At 39.1% G+C, this 18,483-nt stretch overlaps 2 protein-coding genes across 3 annotated transcripts in view; both read right to left on the bottom strand.

The window, feature by feature from the left end:
* Positions 1-1,537: 1,537 nt before the first annotated feature.
* ctdspl3 (CTD (carboxy-terminal domain, RNA polymerase II, polypeptide A) small phosphatase like 3) lies at positions 1,538-9,849 on the bottom strand. Its single transcript, XM_020098594.2, has 11 exons — positions 9,546-9,849; positions 7,262-7,385; positions 7,008-7,148; positions 5,886-5,997; positions 5,471-5,582; positions 4,791-4,877; positions 3,994-4,056; positions 3,548-3,627; positions 3,164-3,290; positions 2,821-2,916; positions 1,538-2,064 (listed from the first exon to the last, which is right to left on the bottom strand). The coding sequence occupies exons 1-11, from the start codon at positions 9,666-9,668 to the stop codon at positions 1,999-2,001; spliced, it is 1,131 nt and encodes a 376-aa protein (XP_019954153.1). The 5' UTR covers positions 9,669-9,849; the 3' UTR covers positions 1,538-1,998.
* A 975-nt stretch (positions 9,850-10,824) lies between these two features.
* The window catches only part of arid3a (AT-rich interactive domain 3A), a 45,576-nt gene continuing 37,917 nt past the window's right edge, over positions 10,825-18,483 (bottom strand). Inside the window, exon 9 of one of the 2 annotated variants that reach the window (XM_020098453.2) lies at positions 10,825-17,965. In XM_020098453.2, the coding sequence (XP_019954012.2) occupies positions 17,850-17,965 (116 nt within the window). In that variant the 3' untranslated portion in view covers positions 10,825-17,849. The remainder of the gene's footprint in view (positions 17,966-18,483) is intronic. The other variant, XM_020098454.2, reaches the window with a different exon arrangement.

Here is an 18,483-nt window from a genome sequence, read left to right on the forward strand (position 1 = left end):
GGAACAATCACATCAGCAACACGACTTTGTCTAAACACGACTGTAAACATTTACACTGAAGCTGAGCCAAAGTCCTCCTCTAATATTCCTCCTCAGACTGCTGGAGTGGTAATCACCTCACTCTGCTCTGTAGGAGTCCTGCACATATGATTATATGATTAGAACATCTTTCATTAATAACCAACTCACTCTTTAGTACAGATTCAGTGATAAAACTATGAATAGACAAAAACGACCAGTGTGTCTGTGGTATTAAATAATGGATCTATAGCGACAGGCTTGTAATTTCTTACACCTTGAGTTTTGTTTTAAACCTGCAGCATCAGCTTTTATATTATACACCTTTAATAACTGCAAAATTGTTTAACATAAATATGAAGCTCACATGCTTAATACTTCACGTTTTAAGCTTAATTGTGAAAAATTGCTCATTTTTATTTGTTCAACAGAAAAAGATTTTCCACTTCGAAGATATCACCTTTGCTGTTTTCCCCATTATTGTAACTATTTATAAACTGGAATTAAATGTCTGTTCCGAAGAAAGAATCTGTTATTTCCCTTAAAATTCTTGGAAAGTTTCCTGGAAAGAAAAATTTTGATGTAAATGTCAGAGAAAATAGAGACAAAGCTCTGATACTGTTGATTAGGTGGTTCAATTAGTTGTGCTGAGTTTATTCATGATTTCCTCATGACTTTCCATGGAAGAAAAACGCTCCACTAAAACATCGGATAATATTTATTACTAGTCCATTTGTTCTCAACTTTATCCATCATTTCTGCTGAGTCACTTGTTAAATAAAGTCTCACTGTTGTTCCAGCTCATCACATTAAGAGAACGTGAAACAACTGATCAATGTGTATTTCACCTGGATTAATTAGAACCTGATTGTTTTTTACTCCAGAATTTGAAGATTATCTGGAAATAATTTGAATTTACAGAAATGTTAAAGTATTATCGAGTTTCACCATTATTCTTCCAAAACAGGAATATTTTTATTAGATACGATTAATTGGTTAAGTGAAAAGTTTTCTTCATAAAGAATTAAACTTTCTCACACTCTTCTGTGTGTATGGGACCTAAAATGCCCCACCATCTCAGTATGCTGTGAAACCAGGTATGTTTTTGTACTCATATTATTACACCGTCTCACTCTTCCTCTTACACCATATTCTCCCAATTTTTTCCAATTGTTCTTCTGTACGTTTGCTTTCCTGCAGCACAGGAAGGGATGAGTTTTGTTATCACAGCAGGAACGTTTTTTGAGAAGCCAGTAGTTATCACCACAGAGACTGATAGAAAAAAAAAAAAACGATTAAAACAAAATTCTGAATATTACACTTTGATCCAACTCACCAGCGTGGGATGTGTGAAATATGTGTAAAATCATGATTTTACCAGAGGATGACAGACATGAAGCTGGATTCTGCCGCATCACTGTTGCCTCAGTGACGATATTAACAGCTGTCCACTTCAACATCCTCCTCAGGCTGACCTGCAGCAGATTTCAAGACAAATCACCCAGCTTGCACTTCAGTGTTTCTTTCTCCCGTTAATATTAGGGTAATTTTATTGCATAAAAAAAAGCATATCTGAAATATACAGAGATAACAGCTGTTGATTAGTAATTTAATCAATAAATAAAAATTATTTCTATAAACAACATATTTCAAGTTTTGTCACATGAATAAACACAAAGAGTGGGTGGCAGTTTACTGCCCTGTGGAATGAGTCTTGGAGAAAAGAGATGAGTTGACGAACGACCAGCAGCATGTTTGAAATACCGATGTGGCGTCCTTTTAAGTCATCAGGGAGGACAGAGGAGGGCGAGTGTGTCCACCACAACACAGCACAATACAACAGGCCTCGGCTCGGCCAGTTCAAAATGGATTTAGCTTTTCTTTTTCTTAACCAAAGCACAACACAAATGCAAACACAAGCTGTGAAAGTCACGTAAAGTAGTTCAAAGTAAGGGTTGAGGTGGAGGAGGGGGGGTTGTGTCAGTCCTCTGACAGCAGCCTGTGGAAATGATCCTTCCTCTTCTTCAGCACCTCCCGAAAATCCTCCTGAAAAAACACAGCCAGAGATATTCGGACAGAACGATGAAACCGGGGGAGGAAAGAGAGCGGGCAGATGCTCCTGCAGATAAGCAGCTGTTTTATTCACAACTGCACTTTGACTGGAAGAGTAAGAGTGACCCACCAAACTGTTAACTCTTCAAACAATGATAATGAAACCATGTTGAAACAAGTCAGAATTTACTGTTAAACACCTTAAAACCTTTCTCTTGAGGTCTCTTGGTTGAGGAGCAATGATTCATCTACTGATCAGATTATTAGTAATTTAGATCAGTATCATGGAGGCAACGTGAGAACAGGAATATCTGTGGCATTCCCCAGTATGACCACTGTGACTGATGGAGTCAACACTAAATTTTAGAATGACAGACAAATCTGTCAAGTCATATCCACACCTGATCTACTTGTTAAGGTCTGGGGTGTCTGTTTAACTTAAAGCTTAAGTATATAATTTGTTAGAATCCTAAGCCAAGAATGGAGGTTCAATACCTCAAGGTGTCTGCTACTCTTTCTGCACACAAGCTTTAAACTAAGCTTTCTTAAAATCACAAAAGTTTCAGGTTCTTTAAACAACGTATGTGAACCTCATGGACATGCTTCATTGTTTTCATAAAGACAGATGGAAGAGATGCTGAGAGAAATCTTGCACCAAGTCTTGTCCTAACATAACTGATCTTTTAAACAATTTAATAGTCAATTGACTTTTGAGATGAGCCATAAGATGAATTGTAGAAAAACACGTACCGCTGCAGACAGTTTCTCCATGTAAGAGATGAGTTTGTGGAGCTCTCTGTCTGCCGACTCTCCGGACCAGCTCTTAATAGGAATCGTGTTCATCAGCTGTGAAAACACCAAAAACCTGTAAATCACCTTTAACTGTGAAAAGGTGCTTCAGAATTTCACCTTCAAAACCCACTCTGTAACATATTCAGTGGTATTTTAATTGCAGATGATTTTATTTTTGTCAATAAATACCATGAAATCATTGATCTGACTAACTACTAACTTTAGCTGCTCGCTTAGTTATGAGTTAATGATCCCAGAACAACGTATAATGCAGTGAAAGTCACAGCTTCGCGGTGCTTACGTGGTATGGGTAAGTGTGTGGTGCGTTATCCAGAACCACTGTCTTAGCGAGGTCCCTCCCCAGGATGCTGAGATCCTTGATGTAGTGGCCGAGGATGCAGGCGCAGTCGTCCTGAAACAGTCGATGTCTACAAGAATAAAAATTCCAATGTTGAAAACATTTTGGTGAACCAAAACCAGTGAAGCACAGTCCCACTCTAACATGAAAGCCACATCTAATGGTCCGAACACAAACAGACCATGTGACGCTCATGAGTGCCGTCCACAGGTCAGTGCACTGCTCACAGTCGGGTCGGCAGCAGACTAACACGTGCCGGCTGAGTCTGATGAACCCGAGCAAATAGTTTATGAAACACAAGTGGAGGACAAGGTCAGGGAGACATACCGAAACAGTTTCCTCTGCGGGTCCAGGATGTCCAGTATTTTCTCAGCATATTCCTTCTTTGCACATGTGTAAACAAACAGCTGGAAGAGAACACAAACAGCAGCTGGAACCGATTCTACACAAACCACAGCTCAGTGGGCATCAGGGCACCATGGAAACTACATATCATTCAATGTATTCTCATGTTCAAAGAAAAAATAAGAAAGTATTAAATTGATTAAGCTGAATTAAATTAAAACAAAGGGGGTCTACCTTGAAACACAGTTAAGTATCACACACGAGACAAAACCTCAATATGTGAAGTTCCATCTTTGCATTTGATTGGTGATTATTACTGAAAACCAACAGACTACACTGTTATCAGCCTGCATCAATAGTAAAACCAACAATAACAATGACTGACCAGACAATTTATTATTGTATCAGATCACTGGTTCAACACAAACCTCATAGACTTTTGACATGGACTGAAGAAACTCTTTCAAATGTGGTCGAAGGATCATGTGAACCTGTCGAGAACGAAGAAAGATGAAAGAACAAATCAACGTGTAAATATGTTTTCTCACTTTCTTCCCTTGTTCATATTTGACTATCTAAACATCTTTTTGTTTTCAGAGATGATTATTCTTTGCACTTTGTTACTACTCTTGATTTTCCAAAGCATGAGGCAAGTTTGCAGATCAATGTAAATTTTAATCAGGTTTAATGAATAGTAATCTGAATACGCTACAGAAAATTGCAAAACTGTCTTGTTGTCCATCTTTATGTACAGCCAATGTTTTATAATGTGCAGCAGTTTTCAATAGTCCATCAGTTTTGGTGTGTTGGAGTGAACATAACAAGTTGGAACAAGTTGGATTTTGTCTTTTTTTAAGATCTTGGTCTTTTGTGCAGCACCCTGAGACAACTGTTTGTTGTGATACGGTGCAATATAAATACATTGGATTTGATAATAAACATAATAACAACAGAAGTCACAACAATAATAATACAAATGGAAATGCAGTGGGAGTGATACCTCGCCACAATGTCCCACCACTATTAATGTCAGTCCTGATGTTTCTCCACATTCAGTCTAGATTTGCTCATATCTCCTGCTGCTCTTCATCTCACACTGAAGTGGACAAACGGACTGAAGTCGTTCTTCAAACCTCCTTTCATTTTCACCATCTGGAACATTTTTCTATGAGTGCCTCAACAGTAAAGATCGGTTTATGAACAGCAGCGTGCAGTGAGTGGTCACCTTGTATTGATTGTCCTGGAACGCTGTGTGGAAAGTGAACTCTGCGTCTTCGATCACGTTCAGAGAGCTGAACATCAGTGTCTCCTCCTGGAAGGACAAAGATCAATTGGACTTAGTTTACTTGACTTCTTTCTGAATGGTGATAGTGCACAGACACACAAAAAGAAAACTGCCAGTTTGACCAAGCCACAGTTAAGTTGCCAGGCCTATGTTCTCTATAATTTCTGGATTATACATCAAAAGGGGGAAAAAACAATGTGCAGCTTTTGTGGGGCAACTTGTTTACCACTTATGGCAATAAACTGGTAAGACTCTGAGGAAGTGCCACTGGATTTCACTTCCTGTTGTCTCATGTAAGATGTCTCTAGTTAAGCTCTAAAGTCTGACATTATATGTTGATTGATTTATTATTTTTTAATCATGCCAGCATCTAAAACAACTTTTTGACAAACTTGAGGATGCTATGACTCAGTCAAACATAATAATTATCCAAACCCCAATACTATTTATACTTCAGACTTGTTGTTAATTACTGATCAGATTATTGATCATTATCGATAGATAATAATAGCCCTGTGTTCTAATTAATTTAAAGATTTAAGTTTCAATTCTGATATACATGTGTGGGACTTATTTTGTCCATGTCCCGAGAGTAAGAATCCACACAGAAGTCAACTCACCAGGTCAAGCACCAGCGTGGCCTCTGGAGTGCTCCTGGTCTTGGGGGGAATGTCTCTGAGTCGCGGTGGAGAATGCTGAGACTGTGACGGTATGTTCTTGATGAAGGTAAATCTGAAAAAAAAAAAGACACCTTTAGGAACAGAAAGAATCTCTGAAACCAGGTGAGCTGTGTGCAAAATGGACATGAAACAAAGAAGTGGTGCTGAGTTCTGCAGAAGTCAATTCAAATAGATAAACTCACACATGACAAAACAGCTGTAACATTTTTTATTGAAATAACTAGGTTTCTATTAATTTTGAACCCAGATGTTTTCAGATGCTTTCTTTGAGGAAGAAAAGTCCTTACTCGTTTTATCAACGTTCTATCAATTCAATATCAGTTGTTGTAGAAACAGCCAAGAGACATTTACTTACGGGTTGAAAACCTCGTCCTCATCCTCGTCTCCGGCCAGAAGGTCAACGGAGCCGAAACCAAACACACCTTGTTCTGGACTCATCAAAATGCTCTTTCCAGTACGATTTGTATCTGGACAGGGAAAAACATTTTTTCAGGATTTCTCTGCTTCCATTTTCTCCGTGACAGTGAGATTCTCTTTAATGAACAATAGCCATGCATTAAAAAGTCTTGAATGAATCCAGCAGAATTTTGCATTATTTGATGAGTTACATTAGTTAAGTTCAAATCTGATCTTAATGTTGCTGGATAATATGCTATCAATAAAAACAACACCTAATGTAATACTATTCCTTCAATAAGGATATTGGGAAAAATCTTGTTGCTGCAACAAAACAACACAGATGCAAGTAAAGACAGCAACAGTGAGAATCATATATTAAAGCTGCTTACAGAATCAACATTAATTCTGACTTTCTTAGAAGGGAATGGTTACGACTCGTACTGGCTCTGTTTTATAACAACTACTTCACACATGCAGCACACAACCCGATATGGTCATTATCATATGTGTTCTCAGCTGTCCCGTCGCTCAATATGAATTCTCAAGACAATTACAATCTTTTGTCACAGGTTGTCTCAAGTGAACATTACACAACGTTTAAGTTCTGGAGCTAACAGGGTAAATATCCAGTTGCCCTGATTCAGATATTTGTATTCATACATACAGAGCTCCTCCAAGTAATGTATAGAAAAGTCCAGAGTTGCGGTGCATGTGTGAAAGCAGCGCGAGTCTGTTACCAGTAAAAGAGATACAAACTGTCAGCTCACCACATTAATACGAGCTGAGCAGTTCAAGAGACTCATGCAGTCCTTTTTATTTGATGCACTTCCAGTGGGAATTTACCACAAGCCACCAGAAAGATGCTGACACATTTATGCTGTGGCCAGTTTACACCCCCGATCACTTTCATCACAAGGAGGAAAGAAAACAAGCTTAAAAGTGAGGTGGTCAGGACCTTTCCCAAAGTGGATAAAAGAGCAGTTTAAGTGCTGAGTGCAATTTCAATGTCCCATCTTTTCCTTTTTTCTGTTTTCATCAAGTCCAGATTGTTTAAACTTGTAACAGTAGCTGCACTCACTCTCTTTGCTGGGTGTGAGGAAACGCACAATGGGCGAGTAAATGTTTCTGGCTGTTGAGTTGCACGGAGACCCCGGGTCGATCTCGGACAGTATGCGCTCGTGGCGCAGGATGGGTCTGACCGGAGTCTTGAAGGCCAAATCTAGACCAGAAAGAGACGAGCAGTCAGAGAGGCACAAGAGCAGAAAACAGTGTAATTCATGTTCTGAAAATTTTTTATGGAATTATCCTTGAGAAAAACTGGACGCTACAAACCTGTTTCTCTGTCCTCAACAGCGATGGCCCTCTTCCTTGCTCGGCCGCGAGGCAGCCGCCGCCTCATCATTGTGGGAACTTCATCATCTGAGTGGTGGGATTCTTTATCCAGAGTCTCTTCTACCTACAAAAAAAGAGCATTTCCTTACAAAAAAAAACAACTGATGAGTCAATTCCATTTAACCAGCGTGTTTGAATTTGGATGTAAAGTAAAGTTGTGAAGATAAACACAATTCTGATCTTTTACTGGGATTTAACAGCAGTATTTATAAAACTTTATTTCAAAACGTGGCTATGCCAGAAGACAAACTGTTATGATGTGCAACTATTCAAGCCTCAAAACATGAGAAAGAATCACTAGTAATCATGTTGAGGCTTTTATTGTTAATTATTTTTTAGTCATACAAGTGAGACCAAATATTTAAATGATGCAACTTTTAACATTCAAGCTCTATCAAACTCCAATAACCCAAATCCCATTTTATAGCTATTTCCAACTGTTAATTTGGTTTCCATGTCCTCTGTTGAGATATAACTCAAATCACATTAAGGCAGGGTTTCAAACTGTTAATCTGATCAAAACCAGAAAAGTGTGATTGTTTGGATGGTTTCACACCAAAATACCACAAATGTTGCCCTCAAAAGATCTTTTATCCTGGAGATTAATGCACATTGAAGTCGTCCCACTTCTCTACAGCTGTGGAAATGGTCAGAACAACTCACAACAGGATACTTTAAAACAGACAAAAAGCAACATGCATACAGGATTGAGCTATCATTTAAATTCAAAACAGACACAGAAGACAAAGGTCTAACTAAACAAAGCTGAACCATTTCAGACTTGAAATGTGTGCTGGAAGGAAAGGGGGCAAACAGGAAATATAACAGGAATCACAGACAGGTTTACATTATATATCTATTTATTGTATTTGACTTGCTGTTGCTCAAAAGAAACCAAACTACCACAGAGATGCACTGCTCTGGTCTGAATGTTAACAGTCAGCATGAGTGTGTCTTGGTGACCTACTTTTACTGGGACCCTCTATTACATACAACTGGTCTGTTTAATCCCCAGCTTCAAACTTCCGTCAGACACCACGTCACAGCGTTGTATACTCTGAACCTCACAAACCCTTACAGGGATGTACTGCCGCCATAAACACAGACGGAGCTTAAACACTGACACCAAGGCTGATCTGTTGCCTAGTGACGAGCATGACTGGTTTACTTCGTTTAATTAATCAGTACAAGCTCTGATCTCTAGTTTATAAATGGATTGAATTAATGAATTCGTTTCAAGTTATTATTCAAGCATAAATACATAAAACCCTTGTTTGTAGCCACTAAATATTGTTGTACGTAGAGTATCAGTCCATTAAAGACTGTTGCTTTGAAACATCTGAAGCTGCCACCATGGAAACAAGGATGAATATTTTACTGACATAGTAACAAATGAGGAAAATGATCAGAAGACTAATTGACAAGGAGTTATTGTTAGATGAGGCCTTATTTGCAACTCAACGAGGTACAAATTTGATTCATATAATAAGATTTTAGCCCATTATTTAAATATGATAATCCTTCACTAGTCCCACAACAGGACAATTAGCTGTGTTGCAGCAGCACAGGGGACAGTCAATAATAGACATCAGTTCAAGTAAAATAAGTAAATGTTACAATAGAAACACTATATACACACACACACACACACATATATATATATATACACAGAACAACAGGATTGCACATTAGCAATTACCTGCAATTCGACAGCATAACGAAATACGACCTTCAAAATGACAATTAACTTTCCTGGAGGTAGAATTCAATGTGAGCTGCTTTAGCATTTAGCTAACTATACTTCAATATATATTAATATTTCAAAATAAGACCAGGTCAAACAAGCAGGTACAGAGTGACGTTATGATTAAATGTAAAGTATGGTAGTTATGGATTAAACGGTATTTGAGAACAGAAAGCATATGAGACCTGTTAGGTTATTTAACATAACTTTAATTCAACAGTTTCCGGTTAAATATGAATGTATTGTTGTACCAGTGATGAAAAAGCCTCCTTCAGTCCAGACACGGCTCCATCACAACAGCGAGCTAACGCTAGCTGCTACTGGTCCGTGATGGGAGCGCTAGCTAGCTAGCGTCCGGCTAACTAGCATCGTAGCAGCCAAGCGACCGTCTACGCTCCTGAATCTGAGGCACGACGGACGGCTTTAATACCGACCGGGTTAGCGACGGATAAAAGAACCGTAACACTCATCGTTCGTTACCTTGGTCTGCTGCGGGCTCTCGGGCACCGCCGGGCGGACTCGTCTCGGCGTCGCTTTGACGGACGGACGGCGGTTGGTGCTCGGAGTGTCCGAAGAGGTCGTTTTGTGAGACCTGAGTCTCATCTTCCTTCTTCATACGAGAGTGTAAAGCATTAAAAAGCCAAAGCTCCTCCACAGAGTCGGGCTCCCGTTAACACAGCTGCTGCCTCTTTTTGTTTGGTTTATTCCACTCCACCAGGCTTCCGTGGTTTCAAGAGTCGACTCCGCCCGCCCCGATCAGCCCCGCGTCCTCTGGAACCACTGTTTAAATCTGCCGGGGTGCGATAGGTTCACCGCTGCGGACACGTTCAGAGGGCGGTGCTTCACGAAATTCAAGCGTCAACGTGAGACTCGAGTCACGTTCATGGATCACGTTGCAGGACAAAGACCAATGTGGGTCAATTTAAAATCCTGTGTGAGAGGATGGTTTCATTCAGTTTGGAGCGTTTACAGGCTAATTCACATTTACATCCAAAGATATAGTAAGCTGTCACGTCAGTTTGAAAAAAGAATAAGATCTAAAGCCCAAAACACAGAAACCTTCTTTAAATGTAGTTTCCCATTAAAGGTTCAGTGTGTAGAATGTAGTTGCGGCTGAATACCCCTCACCTCACCCTCCCCTTCCAAACATGAAGGAGAACCTGTGGAAACCTTCAGTCGTCATAAACACTCAGGTTTAGTTTGGGCCACTGTAAAAAAACAACATGGCGGCCTCCGTAGAGAAGACCCGCTCCTGATATATAAAGTATTTCAATATAAAGGCCCATTCTAGGGTAAAGAAAACAACAATTTATAAGAAACACACTATTGAAAACATCACTAGGATTATTTTATATTCATCTTCAATAGATCAATTTCACCTAAATCTTACACACTGGACCTTTAAAACATTTTAAATATCAAATACATAATAAGATTGAGTACTTCCACTTCCTAACCCTTAGTTAATACTTCTATTGCACTGGATTTGATGATTTTAAAAGACATGATACTTTGTAATAAATTATAAGATCCTGCGCACAGAAGCTTATCTTAACTATAAACGATAATAAGAGTGATAAGGTTTAAGTGCTTAGTTACTTTGTAAAGACAACATAAATGTGAACAATAACATATTGAACATTTAAAGACCAGGATCAGCTAATGAATTCAAATAGAGGGAACATGTTTTTGAACATACTGATTACCAGGTTTACTATCTTAGCTCAACATCCATAAAAAAACCCATCAGAATCTCTGCTGACATTTAAGAAAGGTGATATTTTATTAATTTCAGATTCAAAGTAAAAGTATTCACACAAACACATATTGAGTAAATATATGTGTAGAAGAATAGCTTTTCACCCTTCAAAAAATCCAAAAGAAAAAAAGAATAAAACAAAAACAAAACAGTTGCATTACCCGCCGCCACTTCACTGTTACCGTGGTTACCGGGAAACATCTCATTCATCAAAAAGAAAGTAATCATTTATAGAAAAAGGAGAAATAAACACACATTAACAGACTGAGAAATGACTTGCAGTACTAACAGTGGTACTCAAAGCAGTACTTGCTGTAGCACTAGTAGTATTAAGCTGTTGAGCTGGAGGTTCACTGTTGTTGGTGCTTAAATAAACGGAACAGCAGAAGTGTTAAGAACCTGTAACACAGAGAGAAGGAGAGGGACAGAGGAAAACACCTCAGGGTCCAAAATCAGCCTTTTATTCACCAACCAGGGTGAAAAAAATACCCACTGAGGATATTTAGATATTCATATTCAGCCAATGTAATATTATAAACACACCAGAGTTTTTTCCTCAATACAATCTCTATGTTACAGTTCATTTCGGACCCTGGCGTCGACCCTCACGCCCTCCTTGTGTACCCACTACACTGTAACTAGAGCCCTCACTGGGTTAAATGCATCAAACTGGAGACAGAGGTAGATTTTCCTGAGAAGTTGTAAGAGACAAAAACACAGAGCCTTGTTTCAGTTCTGAAGTTGACGCAGAGACACATGAAGCACGCACGTAAGCACACACACTCACACACGATTACGTCACACGCTTCCCTAAAATAATGACATTGTTATTATCATGATTATCGCTATATTAATAAATCTGCTCTAAATGTAATCTCTGTGTGCCACGGTAGCATATCAAAAAAAAAGGCAAAGACAGCAAAAACAAACAAACAATATAAACATAATATAATCCAGAGCCCTAAAAAGCCATATTTCAGAAATAAACTATTAAATGAATCTTGGTAATACAGGTTAATTAATTTATATTACAATTGTCACAGCAGAAGGCATCTTGTTATTTTCTCATCATCATCATTTTCCCTTCTCCACCGTCCACCTGATGGAGGTAAAGTCAGTGGTGAAGTCCAGTCAAAAAGCCCCTGAACACACATACACCCACATACACCCGTATAATGCTCCAGCTAAAGTTCAACATCTGCAGCGAGCGGGACCTGCTAACAGGTTATTTTAGCTACAGCTCTGGTGGGAGTGAAAGCAGCAATATTTCAAGATGAACAGATCAGAAGCTCTGACGTGTGAGATTTGGGGATCAACTCCTGAACAGCACAACATTTGTTACTTATATTGTCCAAGACAAATGACAAATGCAATTTGCATTAAGAAAATAAGTAATTGATCTGATCTGTACAATCACCCATGTAGGGCCTCAAACAAAGCAGACTGAAATTGAAATCAATCCAAGCTTTTAACTGCATTACCACAACAACAACAACAACAATAATGTAACCAGGACAAATAGAGACATGGCCCAAGAACTGCAGATGCAAAGTCTTGCGCTGATCTAAAGATGACAACCACCTGCATGCAGACACATGATGCAGCTGGTAGCATTCAGACAAAACACAGTGATACGAGCCAAAATCTGCTTCGACCTCAACACTCACACAAGGTACCAACAGAGTTAGGCTGACTCCGATTGCACAGCTGCACTGTTCCAACATTTTTTCACATATCAGCTCCCTCTGATAATGGGAAACCTGCCTGAGCACAGATACAGAGAAACAGACAAGACAGGAAATCTGTTCATTGATTATCCACAGATTGTGTCTTTGATTTCTGAATGATTGCTGATTATTTGAGTGTTGTATGATGATTGAAGAAAACTCTGGAAACACTGGAAGGATATTAAGACATGAACACTGAAAATAAGTCATTTGTTTTGCTGCATGTGAATCATACAGCCATCAATTAAAATCAAGTTATTCCATTTAGGAGATCTAAACTGATTGTGCGTCGTTACAAAAAACCACCACCGAGGGGAGCTCTTACTACAGAGGTTGAAGCGTCTCAAGGATACTGACTTCTCTTGATTCCCCCTCCATCACTAAAATCGATTTAAAGGTGATTGTCTGTGGTCTCTACAATCTCTTTTATAGTCAATGATTAATAAACCAGCATCAACAACATCTGGATTTGTTTCCTTGTGTGAACACAGCCCTCAACAGGATCCTCTGTTGTGGCTGAAGCAGATAAATCTGCCAAAGCTTTTTCGTCTTTGAGGTAGAAATGGGGCAGGATTGTGTTTGAAGGGTAAATTGGGAGGTAAATTGTGTTGTCATAGCATCTCCTGATTGTCGCTACCACGCAATTAAAAACATGCCAGCAATCCCTGAAGATGCTGCCGTGCACAGAGAGAGAGAGACAAAGAGAGAGAGAGACATATAGAGAGCTACAGTACCTCCGCTATTCAAATGCAAATATCCCACAGGTCAATAGATATACGATAAACATGGATCTGCTCGAGTGGGGGGGTCAGGTGCTTTAGTGTTGCCTCAGGGGCCAAAGGGTCAAGGGGTCAAATCTTAAGAAGAAATGTTGATCATTTAGATTGATTGAATTTAGCTTTCTCTAGCAGCCTCCGCCCCTCCTCCGAAACGAAGCTCTGCAGCCACGACAGGCCTTTATTTGATTGTCAGTCATTACCAGCAACTGTGACATCTGCTCCTCAGGAAGAGGCACAGAGAGAAATGAAGCGAGTCACTGAACTGACCAACCACTAGAACACATCCTTTTATAATATGTGAGATGACTGATGAGTTCCTACTGAATTTCTTTCTTTCTTTCTGTTTGTTCAGGCTGTGACTGAAGGTTAGCATAGCATGTAAACACCAACATTACTGTAGAGACTACACTGCGCTACAAAGACAACATGCAATAGCAGAAAAATCAGTTGGGGTTCAGTTAAAAACCTGAATCAGATTTTCTGACATTTTACATTCTCAAAGTAATTATAACATTGTCTAATGTATGCTATTTAAGGGGGCAGAAGAACTGCATGGGAAATTGATAAAAACTATTAAAAAAGAGGATAATTTACTCATATTTTGTGGTTTTGTGGAATTAAAAATTCATATTTATTAAGTTTTTGTGTGTAACATAAATTAGATGAAAGCTAAATATTTTATCATCAGGGAGAAATCATGCGATTTCATTGCTTAAACTTTGTTTGAATCACAAATTCAAAATGTATTTTGTACAGATTAATTTACTAAACTATTTGATTAATACAAATGTACAGAGGGGCTGTAGTAAAACTTTTGTAGCTTCTATGTTTTTCATTATATTATCACATTTCAGGATATTTATGTACACTGCATAATTATTTGAATAATGGAAAGCATTTCCATTGTAGAACTGACCACTGTAAGGAATCTACACTGAGAGTCTTATCAATATTTCTAGCAGGGTTGTGAATCATTTGAATCACAACTGCATAAAATCTTTCAGATTTTAAAAGGCAAAATGGTTGCGGACTGATTGATGTGTGAGTTGTTCACAAATAAGGAACCAGGTTTCTATCAAATCTATGTAAAGCAGTAACCCTGCACAAACTGGACTTTCAGTTCTGCAAAATACCCAAAATGATTTCATTGTTTAAAATAATCTGCTGTCAAAGAGTTACCAGTTTCAAATAAGCATCTGGCTGATATCCAGAGAGAACATACAGAGGTGGGTGAGGAGGAAACTTTTATCTCAGTTTCCTGCTCGGCGTAGATATGATCATGCATCAAACTAGTTTCATGACGTCTGTCTGGCCAGCTGATTTTCAATTCATTCGCAGTAACTGTAACTCAGTCGCCTGAACAAGAACACACAGTGTCAGTGATGTGAAGCAAATGAAACCAGGCCCAGTGTTCAGTTGCAGCAGCAGTTTCAAACATGCAGGTGCAGTTAAAGTTGTAGCACCTTTAAGAGCTGCGGTTAAGGCTGCATTAATCTCAATGGGATTCACAATGAATAACTAACTGCACGATTAATAATTAACATAAGTGTTGGGGCTGAAGAATCATCTCACCACAAAGTCCACTTTTTCAGTTTGTCTGGGGCTTTCAACTGTTTCTCATGATCCTGTTCATTGGTCAAATAATTAACATTAAGGGTTAGTGTGAAGCAATGATTTTCCGCGTTTATCCTTGTATTGTGTCTACCTGAGGGAAATGTTCTGCCTCTAATGATAAGTTATTTTGTTGTATAAATGTAAAATACTCACAAATACAACAGCAACTACACAAACTGCTGCTGTTGAGTCTTTCCCTGCAGGTAGTGTCCATCTGCACATCACGACTGTTGCTGCTATAATATTTCTTGCCTGTAGGTGGCTGTAGGTAGGCTGGCATGCATTGAGCTGGTCTTTGAGTAAGTTAGCTGATAAGTTTTGTTAGCATCTTTGAATCTATAATGAAAAGATGATGACTAGTCAAAGATTCTGTCATTATTTTGTCACCTCAGTAAACTTTCTCTGAAAAACTATGAAACACTGAGGCTCTGTGTTTCTTTAAGATGTAACACGACCGATGAGAAGCTGTTTCTGTAAAACATTTGTTTTTGAATACAACTTAAGCTCTGATTTAATTTTTTCTCTTCACTGTGTTTGATGACTGTGTTTCTGAATGGGAGTTGTTGGTTATTTGAGTATAAAGAGAACTTTCCAGAACTGACCAGTGTTTGTGCAGCAGCTGGTGGTGATTTCCCAGCGAGAGCCACGACCAGAATCAAAGCGTTGACCGCCATCTGGTGATATTTGACTGAACCAGTAAAACGTGATTGGATGGAGGTACTGTTCGCTCTCTGGTTATCTCATGCTGCGTTAAGGCCTCAGAACAGAACCCACATACAAAGCCTGATTTACTTCCTAACGTCGGTAGGAATGAGGCTGCTTTGCATCAGGGGTCGTGGGTGGGGTTGAGTAACAATCTTTAACAGCCAACAGTCCAGTGAAGTAACACGGGTTAAAGTTCAAAAAGCTAAATGATTGATCCACTTCAAAATCTACTTGTGAGGTGACACGGGTCTTCACGGTGGCAGATTTAACCTTTTATAAATCTAACTGCAGCGAGTGTTTATGCAAACACTAAGACACAAGCGAGTGCTCAGCTGCAGCTATGATTATCTCTGATCATGTATTATCAAAAGCCCCAATTAAGCAAAATCTCAACAAAAAAACAGTCAGAGGATCACAAGACATTCTCTGTGTTATCCTTAACGGATGGCGAGCCAGTCTCAAGAGGACCCTGCCCTTATCACAGCACAGGATAAGAAGCACTTGGATCAGAATAAACACTAAGTCATGCAAAAACACAAAGCTAAAACTAAAAAGCGAAAGCACTGATGATACATCTATGATACAAGAAAAACAAAATAACATCACTTATGAGCCGAAATAATCGTCATCATCAGATTATGTCTTCTGACACCTGATTATCTGGTGTGAGTGTCTCCACAATAACAAGGATGAAGCGGATGCTCAAATCTTTTAAATCCTAGACAGGAAATCAAGAGTTGTCCTGCACGCTGACGGACCTTTATCTACAAACACATGCATGCATCTGACCTTAAGACAATCACTCAACTAGAAGGCCAAGTCATAAAAAAGATAAAAACAGATCTTTCCACAGGGAAAGATGTTGAAAAGCATTACTCTGTCAAGTGTCATAGTAGACTGCGGGATATTATACAAAGCAATGAGCAAGGGGGTGGGGTGGGGGTGGGAGGGGAGTTCACCTGAGAACAATGGAAAACGTGATATTCACAAAAAACATCTGAACCCTGAACGGCACCAGGAAGAATTGGTGTGGACGCCGCCCGGGCTCAGAAAGTCCAGCGTGTAACGAAAGGCTTCAGTTCATTTTCCCACCTGCTCAACAGACCTTATTTGTACAAACAGCCACTTTGAACATATACCTGCATACAGCCGCTTGACAATATACCTGCATGATTGGCATAGATATGTATAGAACTGGCCTTATGTCAACAAACAGGTGAGGGGGGTGGGTTTAGATATCGTGCTGTTTCAGGAAGAGCAACCACAACAACTGCATGAATTCAGTAAGGGCCATCAGCCACGTAGCATTCCCGCTAACTAGCCACTGCATTAATTCTCTTGTCGTAATCAATAATGGACCAAATATATTCAAAAGTCGACCAATATCCTTGCAGATTCTTATGATTGAGGTGTTTTTAAATTTGCTTTTCCCTGGAGAATCTGTGGCATAGATATGACGTGTGTCTCTACACAACACAAGTGCACCAGACGTGCTCTTCCACATAGATATCCAAACTGGCTGCCATGTGAATAAGGTTATAAGGTTTTACACAAAATGAGGTCACAGCGGTACATTGTTATAGGCCCTGAAGAAACAACATATACCTTTAAAGCTTTTCTGATTAAAAATAGAAGATATTCATATTTTTTTTTATATAGAATTCTAAATATATATACTTTTTTTTTCCTGCAGTGAGAGAATTGTTAAGATTTAAATGATAAACACAATAGAGAATAACAATAATGATAATAATGACAATGAAAAGATAAAATTAAATAAAAAAAATCTCTCCCCTAGAGGATCAAACATTACTGTCAGTCAGTAGCTGTGTTTGTGTGTGTAAACAGTGCATTGCCCTTCCTGGTTATTACCTTCTCTTTTGTTCTCCGATAATCTGTACATTTATGCAGAAATAAATAATTCACAAGTTGTGCATTGCTTAGCATATACTGACTCTCAGTGGGGATAATTTTCTTTCAAAATTACTTTGGCTACGAAGAACAAAAGAGGTGAGTTTGTGAGAGAAAACCTGAGATAGTGTACTTCAAGTGATCCGAGTTTCAGTTGGTGTCTTGTGTACGGTGTATGGGTCTTCTCTTTTTTGGCATAGATGATGTAGAAAATGAGGTTGGTTTTTGGCTTTACTTAGCGTGGTAATTTTAAAAAAAAGAGTAGAGGGGAAAGGCTGAGGGGGGTTTGTTAAGACAACGGGTTGTTGGACTTTGAGGTAGGTGTGTTCTGCTGCTGCTGAGGGCCGATGGCGGACAATCCAGCTCCAGATGAGGCTGAGCCTGCTGCCTGAGCAAAAAGAACGCCTAGAACGGAAAGGACACAAGCAGCACAGAAATTAAAGTTAGAATACAGAGGGATCCAAATTAATGTCATATCTCCTGAAAAAGAAGCTTGAGCTGCTTTCACACATGAACTCGGGAAAATGTCCAGAACATTGCGTCTGGACATTTTCCTGAAATTGCCTTTTAAATACAAATGACTGATCAACTTCAGAATTAGTCTGCAACTCTACATTTCTTAATTCTTTAAGCAAAAATTATTTGGTTCCAGCTTCTCAACTGTGAGGATGTGCTGTTTTTATGTTTGTGACTGTTACTGCACATAGACACGGATGTTGGCCCTTATCACTAAGAGCTCTAGAGTCTCTTTGTCTTCCCCAGTTGACACACAGTACATTCGAAACATTTCAGGAGAATGTCCAGAGTTCAGTGAAACTAGCTCGGAACGCTTGAAAGTAACTGCACGTGACTGTTGTTCAACAAGAAGCTGTTCATTTACTTATCATTGGTTTATCTGTAATCCCTGAGCAGTTGTTACAAAG

Source organism: Paralichthys olivaceus, chromosome 3, assembly GCF_024713975.1.
Source record: "Paralichthys olivaceus isolate ysfri-2021 chromosome 3, ASM2471397v2, whole genome shotgun sequence".
In the NCBI taxonomy this organism is placed as follows: domain Eukaryota; kingdom Metazoa; phylum Chordata; class Actinopteri; order Pleuronectiformes; family Paralichthyidae; genus Paralichthys; species Paralichthys olivaceus.

Coding starts and splice junctions, on each gene's coding strand:
- ctdspl3 (XM_020098594.2), bottom strand. CDS start 9,668: ATGAGACTCAGGTCTCACAAAACGACCTCTTCGGACACTCCGAGCACC. Junction 3,291..3,547: donor CCGCAGAGGAAACTGTTTCG/GTATGTCTCCCT, acceptor TTATTCTTGTAG/ACATCGACTGTTTCAGGACG. Junction 2,917..3,163: donor CACACACTTACCCATACCAC/GTAAGCACCGCG, acceptor GTGTTTTCACAG/CTGATGAACACGATTCCTAT.